Below are 14,864 nucleotides of genomic sequence, written 5' to 3'. Positions count from 1 at the left end.
ACTGATACTTAACCTAACTGCTTCTGTCCTTTGTGTCATCTCTGATTTTATAAAACCTTTTTTAATTTCTTAATATCTTGTAAATAAAGATTAAAAACAATTTATACTTTATTTATATTTTTTTTCATAAAATGTTTACATTTTTTAAAAAATCTAAAAATAAAAATTTTATATTATATATAATATTTTATATATAACTTATATATTTTATAAGAGTCATAATTAATGTAAAATTTAATTATTCAGTAAAAATTATGGACAACAAGTCACACAAGACGAATGTTTGGTTATATTTAAATGAACAGTTTTTTTTTTTCATAAGTCAAATTATCAAAGCCTATTATTTAAAAAATAAAAAAAATGTTATATAATTTCATTCATATCATTCTTTTAATACTCTTACTTTTTTTGTTTTTGTTAACATTTTAGCTGTTTATTTTTTTAAACTTGTATGTGTCAGTGAAAATTATATTTTTACATGAGTGATTCAGATATCTGTTATAATATGCCATAGTTAGTATTATTAATTTTAAGTTTATTGTATATTAAATAATAAGTGGTTTAGTAATTATATTTTAATTTATTGCTTTGAACTGAATGAAGTTTTGAAAAAGTATAAATACTCTAGTTAAAAGTGTTTGAGTCAACTTTTTAGTACAATGGAAGTATAATTAAACAATCTGTGATTTTAAATATCCACAACTTAGTGGAAATTATTACTTATTAGAAAAACGGTAAATTTTAGTTTTAAAAAATGGTATTAAATATGTTCAAATCCGTCCATTTTGTCAACTGTGCCATACTACCATTGCACTTTAATAAGACTGTCTTGCTCTAAATTTTTTTATATCATTTTATTTCATATTATACATTTTATATTTTAGTATTTTATACTTTTTAATTTATTTGTTAATGAATAGTATTTATTTTATTATATTATTAAAAAAAAATTGAACAATATTAAATGTATACATCAAACTCTAAATTATGTTTAAAAACATGTATATATTTTTTAATTGTCACATAATATTAAAAACATCGCAATTAGTTTACAGAGTTAAATATTATATTGTAACTGTTTATATGGTTTGGTGATTTTAATAATTGACCCTTACAATTAGTTGAAAAATTACCACACTACTTATTTATATATTTTCATCCAGATGTACAAGTAGTGTTTTATACCTTTATAATATTTTTTTATGAAATAATTTATTATAAATATATCTAAATATGTGTTTTTTATTGAAAATGTTTCTTTTAATAAATCTCTTTAAGTATTTGATGGGTGATCAAAAATGTCTGTCTTCGGAAACAAATGTAGATAATTGTCAAGATTGGACAAAAATGTCTGTACTTGTAGCAAACCTAGTTGGACGGTCTGCCACTGAAGATAAAGTCGAAACAAAATCCAACATGTTAACGCTTTTGTTACGCGTGGCATCTGGTGTTATTGGACGTGAATCTAATGTTTTTAAAACACTTGTAGTAAACGGAATGGTTCTTTTGACACGAACGGTAAGATTTGTTTGTTGGTCATAGTCAAATTATCAAATTCAAATGATGAAGGTTAAAATTTCAGATTTTGACTGTTTTCAAGTTCAAAACTGCCAATCAGAGTACCGATAAAGGTCAAAAGACTAAGTTGTTTCCTAGCGGCCATCCAATCGACTGGATCATGAGCAATACCTATGTATGATCATTCTATAATTAATTACTATACACATTGGTGAACTTAGTTATTTGACGTGCAAAATCCACAGACAGGACTATGGTTTCCCAATTTATATTTAATTAATTTAAACAAATCTAAAAACTATGGGCCCCTAGATAAAATATGAATTTAATGTTTATTAAAACTTTTTTTATTTTAAGTTGGCCATAATTTTGTTTCTCCGAAATTACACTTACTCAGGGCAGAATTAAAACATTTTGCGCTCCGGGACATAGGAATTTTTAAACTTTCCTAAAATTCAGAATTTTTTTTTATAAACGTGAAATTTTTTTACTATTATTTGGAATTTATTAATTTTATTCTCTAATGAAAGTTATGTGAGTTAGTACAGAGTCCCCTTCCCCTTCTACAAACTTCAATTTTGTTCAAATTATTCTAGGATAATATACATTTTTTAAACATGATTAAAATTGAAGTTATATATTTATAATAAAATTTTAAATTATTATATTAAGCACTGAGTAATTTTCGTAAGTAAATTTATTTATTTTTGTCAATTATAATATTTTTATAAAAATACTTTCCTTGACTTCTGCTTAATGTATTAATCAATATATTCATCTCGTGAAATATGCGCACAGGGGCAAATTTCCCCTTACTTCCCCCTTTAATCCGGCTCCATGCTTATTTCTAGGGAACGGATTTGAATGCAAATTGCATTTTTTTCTGAATGTCTGAAAACCTTGCTTTCCAAGCACAAATTTCATTTCATACATCAAGGAATTAAAAAATTTAACTTTTATTTTACATTTTTAAGACTTGCTCATTAGAGTATTTTTTGACATTTGTAGTGCATTTTTATGTTTTTAAGGCATTAAGTCTTTTATTTTTTTTATTTTTACGGCATTAAAGTCCATTCCCTACTTATTACGTATGTACAGAATTTGTGTTGTCTGTTGTCGGTGGAATCAGTGCAAATGTCCCATTTTTATATTGCATACATTTTTGGCCCTGCCTAGAGATAATAATATGTTGTATTATATCGGTCGGTTTGATGGTACATTTTACACGATGGTGCACTTGCAAGATATCGCATAAGTTAGTCTGTTTACGAGTTACCGTTTCATTTTTACTTTTCAGATAAAATCGATGGTGGACGATGCAACTGACGAAACGTTACTCGATGGACTTGACCGTTTGGCGTCGGGCATGCCGTGCGTTCAATTGCTCGTGTGCCGCGTGTCACCGGTTGTACGCGATATGCAGCGCCAGGTGAAGGAACGCTGGAGCGACGGTTTGAACCGGGAAGAAAGTCACTCGTGGAATGTGTCCGACTGGCAGCAAGTCAAAGCCAACGTAAAACACTGCGCGGAAAAACACTCGGAGTGCGCGAAAACGATCAAACTAAATCCGTTTACGTGATGATAAATCATTATAGTTAGTGCGGTATACATATATTATTGTTATGATTATTGTATTTATGTACATCGCATTACGAAATGACGAACGTTAATTATACTGCTTAAATCTTTATTCTACTGATGGAGGATTACGTCCAACGAATTTTTAAACTGTTGATATTCCTTGAAAATGCCAAAAGCATCGAAGTACGGCATTTCTTATCTAATAGACAATCGTTCAAACGGAAATTTGTTTAGGCACACGTATAATATATGTTATACTAACAAATAAAAAAATGTATAAATATAGCTATTACGGTTGTGATGCTAGTACTAAATCTACTACATTTATACCATTACTGCTTACGATTAAAAATTTTACCGGGAGCATGATTATTATTTAATCATGATCCTGCTTGACATCGTAAAATACACAAATAAATTTGGGATATTATATTGTTTTTTCAGCGAAATGTATATATTTATTGTCTAACTTATCATATATTGGACACACTCTCTGTACTTACGCACTACTGAGTGTTGAAAATATTACGCGTAAAATTCCTACAGGTTCCAACTGTTTTCAATTACAGTTACAATTTAGAGGGGACAGAAAAAGTGGTTAAATAGTTGTTTGTGTATCTACTTAAATCATAGACAAATAAACTGTGATATTGCACATATTTAAATACCGTCTTATCTCTGCATAATATGCTTATTTAATACATCAAGAACATTTTTTCTTTTATTGGTTGTATATCCGTCACCTGGAAACACCTTGAGGTAATATTTCAAGTAGCAAGATACATCAAGAACCAGTAATCACTGAATTTTAATAATAAACAATATAATTTGAATATTCGACCATTTTTATTATGACACAAACGACTTTTTATAATGTAACTAATAAGTATGTCAATAGGAAACATTCGTTGATGCCTATATTGGCTGTACATATAGCATTGGTTAATTCTACGCGTAGTAGTCATATACAATTTTGTTATACGTGAATTGAATCTCATATTAAATGCAATGTGAATTAATTAAAACCATTACGTTTGTTATTTTTATTCTTTGCGATAATACGGTACCTATTATTTACGTAGGTATATTGTCCGCAATAAACGAAAATAACATTTATTTTAACCCATTTTTATTTTTTAATACTGTACTAGAGATAGATTACTTTTAAGATTTTAATTAATATAATATTGTTTTCGATTATACTCAGTGGTATTAATTTGATGGACTGATTAGATTTATACGGGCACATGTAAACTCCACCTATTGCAACCTTTCCTACCTTTTTTTATGTAAATTCCACCGGTACATTTGTATACATAGACAATGCTTATGCTATACTATGGGTATGTAATGCGACGTTTTATAATTGTCGTTCATCTGTGATTGATGCGATTTTTGGAAAATATATCTGAACTATCTTGTGTCATAAGATTTTTTTATACGTGTTTGACATAGAACAAGGTAATAAATTATTATAGTGAGGTATTAAATTATTTCTCTCTCTCCCTCTCTATAGCTCTTATTTCTACACGTTTAATACGTCTTATGGCGCCTATTACACGTATACACATTTAGATGTATAGGCAATTTTTCGGGATTTCTGAATTCTGAATTTATACGTTTTAATCACACATAGTATTTTCTATAATTATTCAAATTTTGAGTAGTCAGTATAGGCAACTTAATATGCATGACCACTATTATAGTTTAAATTTTTCTTATGATAAGACGTTGGAGATCCACTAATAATCACTAAAAACAACTTTTAGTATTAGTTTTTAAAAACTAAATTATAGTTAAAAATATACATAGTAACTTAACTCCTATTATATATTGATTTATCCATTTTCGAGTTGTTATATTATCTTTGGCATAGTTAAAATTAATTTAAAATTACTATACAAAAAACTTAATCAATCCGACTGTTTTTTTTGGTATCAATGTATCGATATCTAAATAGAAAATATTAATGAACAAGATGTAAACAAAATAACCAATGACTTTGCTAATTCGAAATCTAGAAAAGTTAATACTCGGATTATTCAATAATAAATTAAAATAAATATATGAATTTATAGTTTAATAGTTATCACAAATCAAATCAATAGCTAATATATAATAATATATATAATATTAGTTTTAACGAGGTTTGTTTTTATAAAAATTGCATGACTAATTCGATAATTAATATTTTCTACATTTATTATTAAAAACTATTAATACTATAGAGATGCTTGTTTACAAGGCATTGAACCATAGATATATTCTTTACACGTATAAAAATAAACAGTTAATTATCGAAGCTATATAGGTATACTGATTGATACCTATTAAATAAGTGTTAAATTGTATTGTGGCAACCAAATAATTACTCTGCTACCTATATTGTAATGCTGACCGCAAACTGGTCATTTTCCGATTTGATAGTTAATATTATAATAAGAACGAAATAATTGTAAAATATGTGTAACTGCATTGAAATATATACGTTTTACATTTATGCTACTTTATTAAAATATTCATAATAACTAAACTTTTTTTTTCGACGTATCTAGATTAACCCATATATACATGCTCTATATTTTTAAATAAAAAAAAAGTGTTATAAGAATAATATTGTAAGAAAAGCCATTACGCGTGGTTTGTATTATACGAGTAATTACATACAAGAATGATCGCCTATTTTCTTTTAAAAAATATATACGCACCAATGCCCAATTTTCATTTTTAATATCAAATATCGAACGCAAGCAATTTTTTTTTTAATCAGTTTGGTTTACGAATATGTTAAAAAATACTATACATACATAACTGGAATATTTTTTATTTTTTATATTATTATCAAATACAATTATGCACAAATGTATACATAAGAACATCGAATCGTGGCACAAATAGTTTTTTTTATACATGATTAATTTTTGTAATCATTTGTTAGTTATACTATAAATATCACTATACCTATGTTGTATATTTGTATATACTATTATAGTATGTACTTATATTGTATATATATATATATATAATGCAAATATTTTGAAAATACTTTTTCAAATGCATTTGGGTACTCTTAGTGGAGACTGAATCTTTATAATAACTATTTAAAATAAACACAACTGGAGAACATAGGTATATGAACGTGTTATATTAATTGCAACGGAAAAAAATACAATGTTTATGTATTAAATAGGTCGAATACCGAATCTATGTACTATTCAGTAATATTTTACACATTTTAAAACGTATTATAATATTATACGCGGTGTTTAAAAATGAGAATTAAAATTAGTCATGACACGATATTCTTCGTTACAAACGTACACCAATATATTGTACTGTTATAATATTTATACGTCTGTATGTTACAAATATATTCTTCATTTTTTATTGTTTAGGTATAACTATATATTATACATATGTATACGTGTTATTTTCCATATGCCACTTAAAATGCGGTTAACGCATTGAAAATGTGACAAAATGTATGAACGATTGAACCTTTCGTCGAATTTGCCATTACACAGTTGGTTTACATTCATTATTCACAAAGCCGTTTTGCAAAAAAGTACCTTTATCTTATTACCTATCACGACGAACGGGAGGGGGGAGGAAATCAACATACATCTATGAATTGAATATAGTGAATATTAGGTATTTTTCTTTCTTTCTGTTACATCGTCATATGTTGTCGCAAAAGTAGAACGCCGCAATTATGAAAAATAAATAAAAAAAGTAGAATACTACATTATACGGTAATTCGGATGAGATTATAAAATCCCACGTTATACATTTAATATGTGCATTAAAAATGACATGTTCTCGTATACGAGTGTACTATCATGTATATACGGCACAAATGGGTTTGATTAGATTAAAAATTGCATTCCATTCGCGACATACCTACCTATAAGTTAAATAGGCTACAACTGTGTATCGTAATTTTTACTACAAACACATTTGCATGTATGCTTGTCTATGTAAAGTTGGTATATTGTATACGACTTGTACTTAATTTGTTTTGCGATTTAGTGTGCATTTTACTATATTAATATTCTGTATATAGCTGACAAATTTCGATTGGATACAAATTATTATAATACGAAATGGAAAAACTACATCTTTCAATTTTAAAACGATAATAACAGTAATCATATAAAATCCAAAAATGACTCAATCATCTGTAAATTTTAGTACTTCTTAGTAGGTAGATGAGTAATCATTGCACACTTAAAATATTTTAATATAAATGTAATTTTCACATTATGTTTCAAGTTTTACAGCTTCGTAATGAATTGATGTTACTTTATCAAAAGAAACGTAATAAACGATCGAGTCTAATAATTTTAATGAACAAAGAACGCTCGAATGTCATGTCTCGTGTATAGTTATTTTGAAGAATAACTTATTAAATATACGTATAATATACAGTTTCGTCCTACTCTGGTTACGTTGCATTGGTACTTGCAACTAATCAGTGACGTAGCTAGGAGGGGTGTTTTGGTTGTTAAAATGCCCCCCCCCCCCCACATTCGGCCGTATTCATATACTTCATATAGGAATAGAATAATTTGGTCGTGATAAAATGTACTTTGTTATGCCATATTACCATATTCACACACTTACACGGTTTAAGATAAACTTCATCTTAAATAGTGCACACTTCTTATCATATTTCATATCATGATTCACACTTATAGCAGTTTCCATCTGCTTTTAAATTAATTTACACTTCACTCGGACAAATAATATTTAGGTACGTTGCACCATCATATGGAATTTGCGTTATCTACTGCATTGGTGATAATAATCATTCAATTATTTTATAATTACTTTGTATTTTACAGCACAGTTTAAGAAATATATTTATATTTATGTATATTTTTAACCGTGGTTTATACAGTATGTATATAGATACTATGGCTACGCGAGTCTATTGTGGGTTGCAGAGAATAATGCCCAATAATGTTCTTTATGACTACATGAGTGTGAAATCCTTCACAAGTTACATTTTATTACAAAAAAAAAAAAAAAAATCATAACCCATTTGCGCCCGAAATATTTTTAATAAAAATGTATTAAACCTGTACAACGTTGCTAAACTGTACTCTGGAATACAAGCAATACTAATAATTATTAATTACCTTTTAAAGTTAATACTATGGTACATATTATTTATTAGTTTAAACGATTTTTAATTTTTACGTCACACTCTCTTGTATGCGTAGTGAAACTTTACACAAACTACAAATCCTTAACTATAGTATGATGCGTGAGTTGCGAGTGTATAAAAATGGATCTTAATATAATAAACAGGGTTTGAAACCGCTCCCGGAAAAATTGGTTACCGGTTCTAGAGAACCCAGAAATTTTTTCGGAACGAGTTGCCGGTCTTTGTGGTTTTTAGAAATAGCGGTAATCGATTCCCGGTAACCAAAATAACTATAACAAATGGGACTACCGATTATCTATTTGGAAGCGGTTTTAAATCATCAAACTTACCGATAACTACTTTTAAGCCGAGTTTTCGTTTTTTTTTAACAGTCGATTTTTTTTATTGAACTTAAATTTTAAGTACTTTAAAAAAATCATTTATGCATGTTGTTGTGACTGTAGGTAAGAATAAGCATAAAACAAAAGAAAATACTACATAACTACATAAGTAAGTATACTTATAACTTTTTTTTCTTTAAGATACATAAAAAATTTAAGAATATAAGATAAATGATAATAGTTTGATAAACATGAAAAAAATTTAAACACAAAACATTTTATCCTAATCAAAGTTCAAACATAACACTTGAAAAACTTAAAATAATTAACAAAAAAATTAATATGTGCATTCCATATTGTATCACTCAATGTATACTTATAAAAATATTAAACTTAAAAACACATATTAAATTTCTATACCCATATTATTTGCTCTTATAATAATGATTTCATTGAGCAAATTAGATGGTAATGATGCTTAGGTCACTACGTATAAACTTAAACCCAAACATGTACGTTCTACAGTTACTTATAACAGTTCAATCTTAAATAATTTAATAATATTTAATTATACGAGTACAGCTAAATGCCTACTAATAATTACTTTAATAGTCTAATATACTTATCTACTTAATTTAAGTATTTATCAAGATAAAAATAATCTATATTATGAAACACAATGGCAACATTGTAAGTAAAATAGGCGCATATGGGCTATAAATCAGCAGATAGTACCTTATCTTTTGGGCGCATCTGTCCACATCCCTCGGGGCGCAAATAGGCTGTATCCTTTGCAATAATTAATATAATTATTTCCCATCAACATAATAATATTAGGTACGCCATTAATATTGTTATTAGTACCCGGTACGATTATACAGGCTTTTTTTGTTTTTGATGTCAAATGTAGCATTGATGCGTGACTCGTATGTACATATTATACAAGTTAAGTTCTTAAATAATGTCTAAGGAATCGTCATATTTGGCAGTACACATTCGACGAGTTACATTTCTTTTCTTTTTTTTACAGTTTTTGCATCGTAAGTTGATGAAATTCGTACTACATTTATTTCCCGGCGGACTTTACATTGAATCATAAAAATAAGCCACAACTAACAGTGACTTTTTTTTATTATTATAATATAATATATATATATATTATTATATTATAATTACTTGTATATATATATATTATATATATACAAGTAATTACATGATTATATGATAAATTATATGATTTTATATTTTTCTGTGCAACGGAAAAAATAGCATGTACCACGTTATATTTTATGTTAGTAGATGGTCTATCTAAACGACCACTGAACCATCCCCTATTTTTTTAGTGAACCCCGACACAAAGTGTATATTTTGAAATTGGAAGTGCGCACTAAAGATTCGAGAAGTGTGTACTTACTAAATACTAATAAATAATAATACTACTATGAAGATGTTTTTCAGAAAGTTAGTTTAAGCAAGACAGTTGATGAGGACTTAAATAAATCTATTACACTTTAAAGTTTAAAGTTTAAACTATACATCCCGCATTAAAATAAATAATAATTTGAAAATAGTTTTTAGATTTATACCAGATATAAGTATATTTTTAGTGTTTAAAAAATAATAACAGATTGGTAGTTTATAATAATTAATATTTTAATTAATATTTTAACCAAAATATAATATGCAATTTGATTAATAAAAAATAACTATTATTAAACATTATTACTGATATTGTAATAAAAATTATATTCATATGGAATTAGGGTAGAGGGGGCTTTGTATCATATCATTTTACATTACAAAATATGTAGTATGAATTTTTATGAAAAATAGGGGTTGCACTGAACACTTAATTGATTTACGTTTTTGTCATAATTATCATAAATAAATAATTCTGTGTGTTGTGTAGGTAAGTATAATATTATATTTAATCGTTATAATCTTAGTTTACCTATTTTCACACGTTCAATAATATTTGTTATTGATCTGCGCGTAATATGTGTGTACTATTGAACTGACTGCAATAACGGATCTCTTATCACAAAATATAAACACGTCCATAATATAAAAACCATTTTCTTTCATTATCGTAATTAAACAGTTATCTATCAACTTTACTTTGAATATGTTATTCACGTTGTTCATAATGTTAATTATTAGGGTTCGGGACTTATTCCACACAAATTGTAGGAAATATGCATGCACATATGCACTTAAAATAACCGAAATATGCGCAAAAATATGCAACTGAATATTTTTTAAATGCCAATTAAAAATTTGATTTAGACAATTTTTTGTATTTAGTTATTTTTGACAACACTAACACTATCAATATTTATTACTGAAGTGTATGTTCGATTTCGTTTTCTCCGTTTTCTCCTACAATGAAAATTTTTTCTCCAAACTCGGTGATATATTGTCTAATACGTTCGTTATTTTCGACATCTTTAAAATTACGAGAGCTACAAAAATAACGATTTTAAAAGCCACGACGCACGAAAACAAACGGAATTCTTATTTTCCTTTTACAAAGTATTACTCTTAAACGATTTACGATAAGTCAATAATTTATCGTCGATAAACGATAGTATTCGCAGGAATAATTAAGTATTTCCTTAGTTACTAAATCCAGTTAATAATATTATCTCATCTTTATTAATAAACCGAGCTATACGAAGAAACAATTACTTATTACGAGTGATTAGGTATATTGAATAACGTATGAAAGTAAAAAATAAATAAAGTTAACCTTTAAAATAAATGTACTTAACATAAAACAAAAACTGCGTAAATATGCTATAAATAACAATTAAACTGCCAAAATTTGTCAAATATGCATTTTGCTTAGAAAACGGCAAAATATGTGAAAATATGTAATTAAAATTTTTGTATTTCAATCTGTTATGACTTAAAACAAAATTAAATCTTACTTGGACTATTCTGCGGTCATTATTAATCAATATGCAAATGCAACAAGTCCCGAACCCTATTAATTATTATCTATTACTCGTGTTTACAATATCACGTAAATAATCTATTCTAATTCAAGGAAATCGCTTTTAAAATATTTTCTTAGATACCATTACTATTTCTAGATATTAACATGTTATTATTTATGTATACGTATAATACATTTTAAAAGCAGTTAAGCGCTCTATAAAGTTATGCAATTTCTAGAAAAATCATTAATTTTTAATTTGGATATTGGTGTTTATTTAATTCGTTACGATTATAACTGTGTTTAAATCACCACATTAGAATCTTATTTTACATAAAATACAATAAACAATTTACATTCTCGAGTGTCTTCGAGAATTGTGCAGATCACTCATGTTACTTAATTACCAGATCGTTATTACTTAATATATCGACCAAATAAAAATAATAAATTTAATGATAAAATAAAATAAAATTGTATGTTTTGTTTTTAGTTCATTTCGTCAGTGAATTTAAATTCGTGATTCTGTTTACATTCTAAAGAATAGCAAGACATAATAATTAAATATCAGATTTATTACCATGTTTATTTCAATCAGTTCCACATAAATAGTAATCCAAACAAATGTTTTGTTCGTTGTATTTATATGCTCGTTTATTATAGTGAACGATTGGAATTAAATATGGTCTTAGAAATGGAGTAACCGTAAACAATTCAGTTATTTTAATAATTATTTACTGTATAGTCTCTTCTGTGTAGAGAATTACCTACTTAAAAAAAGTGAAACTTGTAAATTGATATAAGATAATATATGTTATAGAAAATTAATATATTTAGTTATATTAAATATGGAGCACGGTGATAGGTTTCTCAATGCATATAATATAGTATATAATCATACCAAACTGATCTTGTCCGAAAATGCAAGTTTCTACGATGAAACTACTAGACTGTGGAATTTATAATATATTATAAATGATATTTATTATATGTATTTTTTTTTATGTATATATATTTTTATTTATTCAAACGATTAAAAACGTGTCTACGGTCTATTATGTCGGAAGAACAACTTAATGGATTGGCTTTAACCAATATTAACAAAAAAGAAAAACTATGGAAGGTCGAAATAATCAATTAATCTTACAAAAAGCACCCAGAAGAATGTAAATGGATGACGAGCCAATAATAAAATACCAAAAATAGATGTATTTTGAAGTTGTACAAAAATTAAATTTAAATTTATCATATCACATTTGTGTTATAAAACAGTTCCTACTACCAATAGATATTAGTAATATATGTATGTATTATAAAAAGTATATAACAATAAAATATTAAAATTACCTACTGTAAGACTTTTTATTGAAACTAGTTTATTAAGATACCAAATTCTTATTTTCTTTGTTTAGTCCTTCATCACCAATTAAAAAATCTTGAGTACTCCATTGGTATGGTATATACTAACGTGTAATAATATTGAGGTCTGACGAGGAGATAAATTCTTGATTTTCCTGAACTTTCACCGATAGGGGGAGGTTAGATACTACGGTTTACCCGCTACATAATCCTCTGTTCACGGTAGTCGCTTACAATCTTATATTATGTATATTAACTCGGTCGCAAATCACACGGATCGGATGAAAAGTAAAAATAAAATAAAACCGCGTTTCCTGTGATGATGGTGGTGACGTATTCTGCCGTTGCAGCGCTGTCGGCGTATACCTACGCTATACAGGTTCAGATTTGCAACAAAAACGCGATTATAATAAACGTCGCATGATGCGACTACGGTGACCTTTTAAAAAATGAATCCAATTTCCCCTCGTACGCGTAACACTGACCCGGTTTTTCAATATACCTCGATCAATGGGTAGGTATAGTATTATAATCATATTCGCATTGGTATGATTATTGTTCAAATTTCCATAGTTACAAAAGTATAAAGTATAAAGAATAAACACTATACGTCTGTACGTAATTCGTATAGAATGATAAATAATAACACATCCGAAAATCGTCATTATCCGAACAACGCCGCGCCACCGTACCATGCATTAGTTAGATAGGTACTTTACACGTATCGTTAATGTTGTATATCGAATACAAGTAAGCCAGTGCTATGAAAACGGAGGGTGCAGAAATTAAGGCGATGTTTATCTCACGTGTTAGTGAAATGTGAAGTCGATTTAGTATAATTGTTGAACATTCCATACGCATTTGGTTAAGTTATATAAAAGGGATTCGAGACCATTGCATAGTTACCATGTTCAAAAATTAGATAATATTATACTTGTTTCGTGTAGATATTAACAGTGGCGCCACTTTAATACGAGACGGACATTTGATGATGAAAAAAATCTATGGATATTGCGGTATGCATATACCCAACCCAAACATTTATTATACTTTTTGTTAATGCTCCAAACAAATAACATATATAGGTATAAATCTAATAATATTATAATTTCAATCAGACATTATAAATCAAACAACTATTTACGAGCGCATCGTTAACATTTCTTATTACCCAATACTGTGTAAGTAACTTCTGACTTGTATAGGAATAATATCCAACAACTTATGGTGTCTCTAAGCATTTTTATTTTTACTATGAATTTATTTATTATTTTTATTTTTTATGATTAGTTATTCTATTTCCATACATACATATTCTATTTTATTTATTTTTACATAAAGATTTTTTTTTAAAAAAATGTTTAAGCCTATAAATATTAAAATGTTTTTGTAAAAGGGCTTTTTTTCCTTTAATTATTCAAATAAATAAATCTATTTTACTTTTTATTTTAATATTACGAGTATATTCATTCAATATTGGATAGAAAAAAGCCTAACCATAACAATTAACAGTGTACTATAATAGTGATGTAAAATATTATAACATACTCGTAGTATAGCGACGCATAACTATAAAGTATTGTATCATATAAAAATTATATTAATAACCAGTTAGTTAGATGAATTAGTTGTTGGACGTTGAACACATTTGAAAAATGGAGTATCGTATAATGATATAGTATTATTGTTTTAATAAATTTTTGAATATAATACTACTTAATTATAGGAATACGAAAACTTATTGAAATTTGCAATGAGTTTTTGTCAACATTACATTTATTGTTCTTTATTCTTATTTTGTTCGAGGATATTTCTTTCATTATTCAGCAACGATTCGATGGTTATGATTATTTCAAATTTAGGGACTACTTCAAAATTCACCGACGACGCACACAAACACCGCGATGACATTCATCGGTAATAGCTGTGACTCTCGTCGTCATTTGTAAATTACCTAGACGGTGTATTATATGCTTCA

At 27.2% G+C, this 14,864-nt stretch overlaps 1 protein-coding gene across 1 annotated transcript; it reads left to right on the top strand.

Moving 5' to 3' along the window:
• Positions 1-1,165: 1,165 nt before the first annotated feature.
• LOC112688854 lies at positions 1,166-3,512 on the top strand. Its single transcript, XM_025562253.1, has 3 exons — positions 1,166-1,518; positions 1,583-1,693; positions 2,816-3,512. The coding sequence occupies exons 1-3, from the start codon at positions 1,234-1,236 to the stop codon at positions 3,095-3,097; spliced, it is 678 nt and encodes a 225-aa protein (XP_025418038.1). The 5' UTR covers positions 1,166-1,233; the 3' UTR covers positions 3,098-3,512.
• Positions 3,513-14,864: the final 11,352 nt, after the last annotated feature.

The sequence above is a fragment of the Sipha flava genome, unplaced genomic scaffold (genome assembly GCF_003268045.1).
Source record: "Sipha flava isolate LNK unplaced genomic scaffold, YSA_version1 40_pilon_pilon, whole genome shotgun sequence".
Classification (NCBI taxonomy): Eukaryota; Metazoa; Arthropoda; class Insecta; order Hemiptera; family Aphididae; genus Sipha; species Sipha flava.
Note: the sequence above shows the minus strand (reverse complement) of the source record. Positions and strands in the feature narration are given on the sequence as shown.

Bases quoted from the DNA above. Each gene is read 5' to 3' on its own strand.
- LOC112688854 (XM_025562253.1), top strand. From the start codon at position 1,234: ATGTGTTTTTTATTGAAAATGTTTCTTTTAATAAATCTCTTTAAGTAT. The intron at 1,519-1,582 runs GTAAGATTTGTT...TTAAAATTTCAG, and splicing joins TGGTTCTTTTGACACGAACG to ATTTTGACTGTTTTCAAGTT. The intron at 1,694-2,815 runs GTATGATCATTC...TTTACTTTTCAG, and splicing joins GGATCATGAGCAATACCTAT to ATAAAATCGATGGTGGACGA.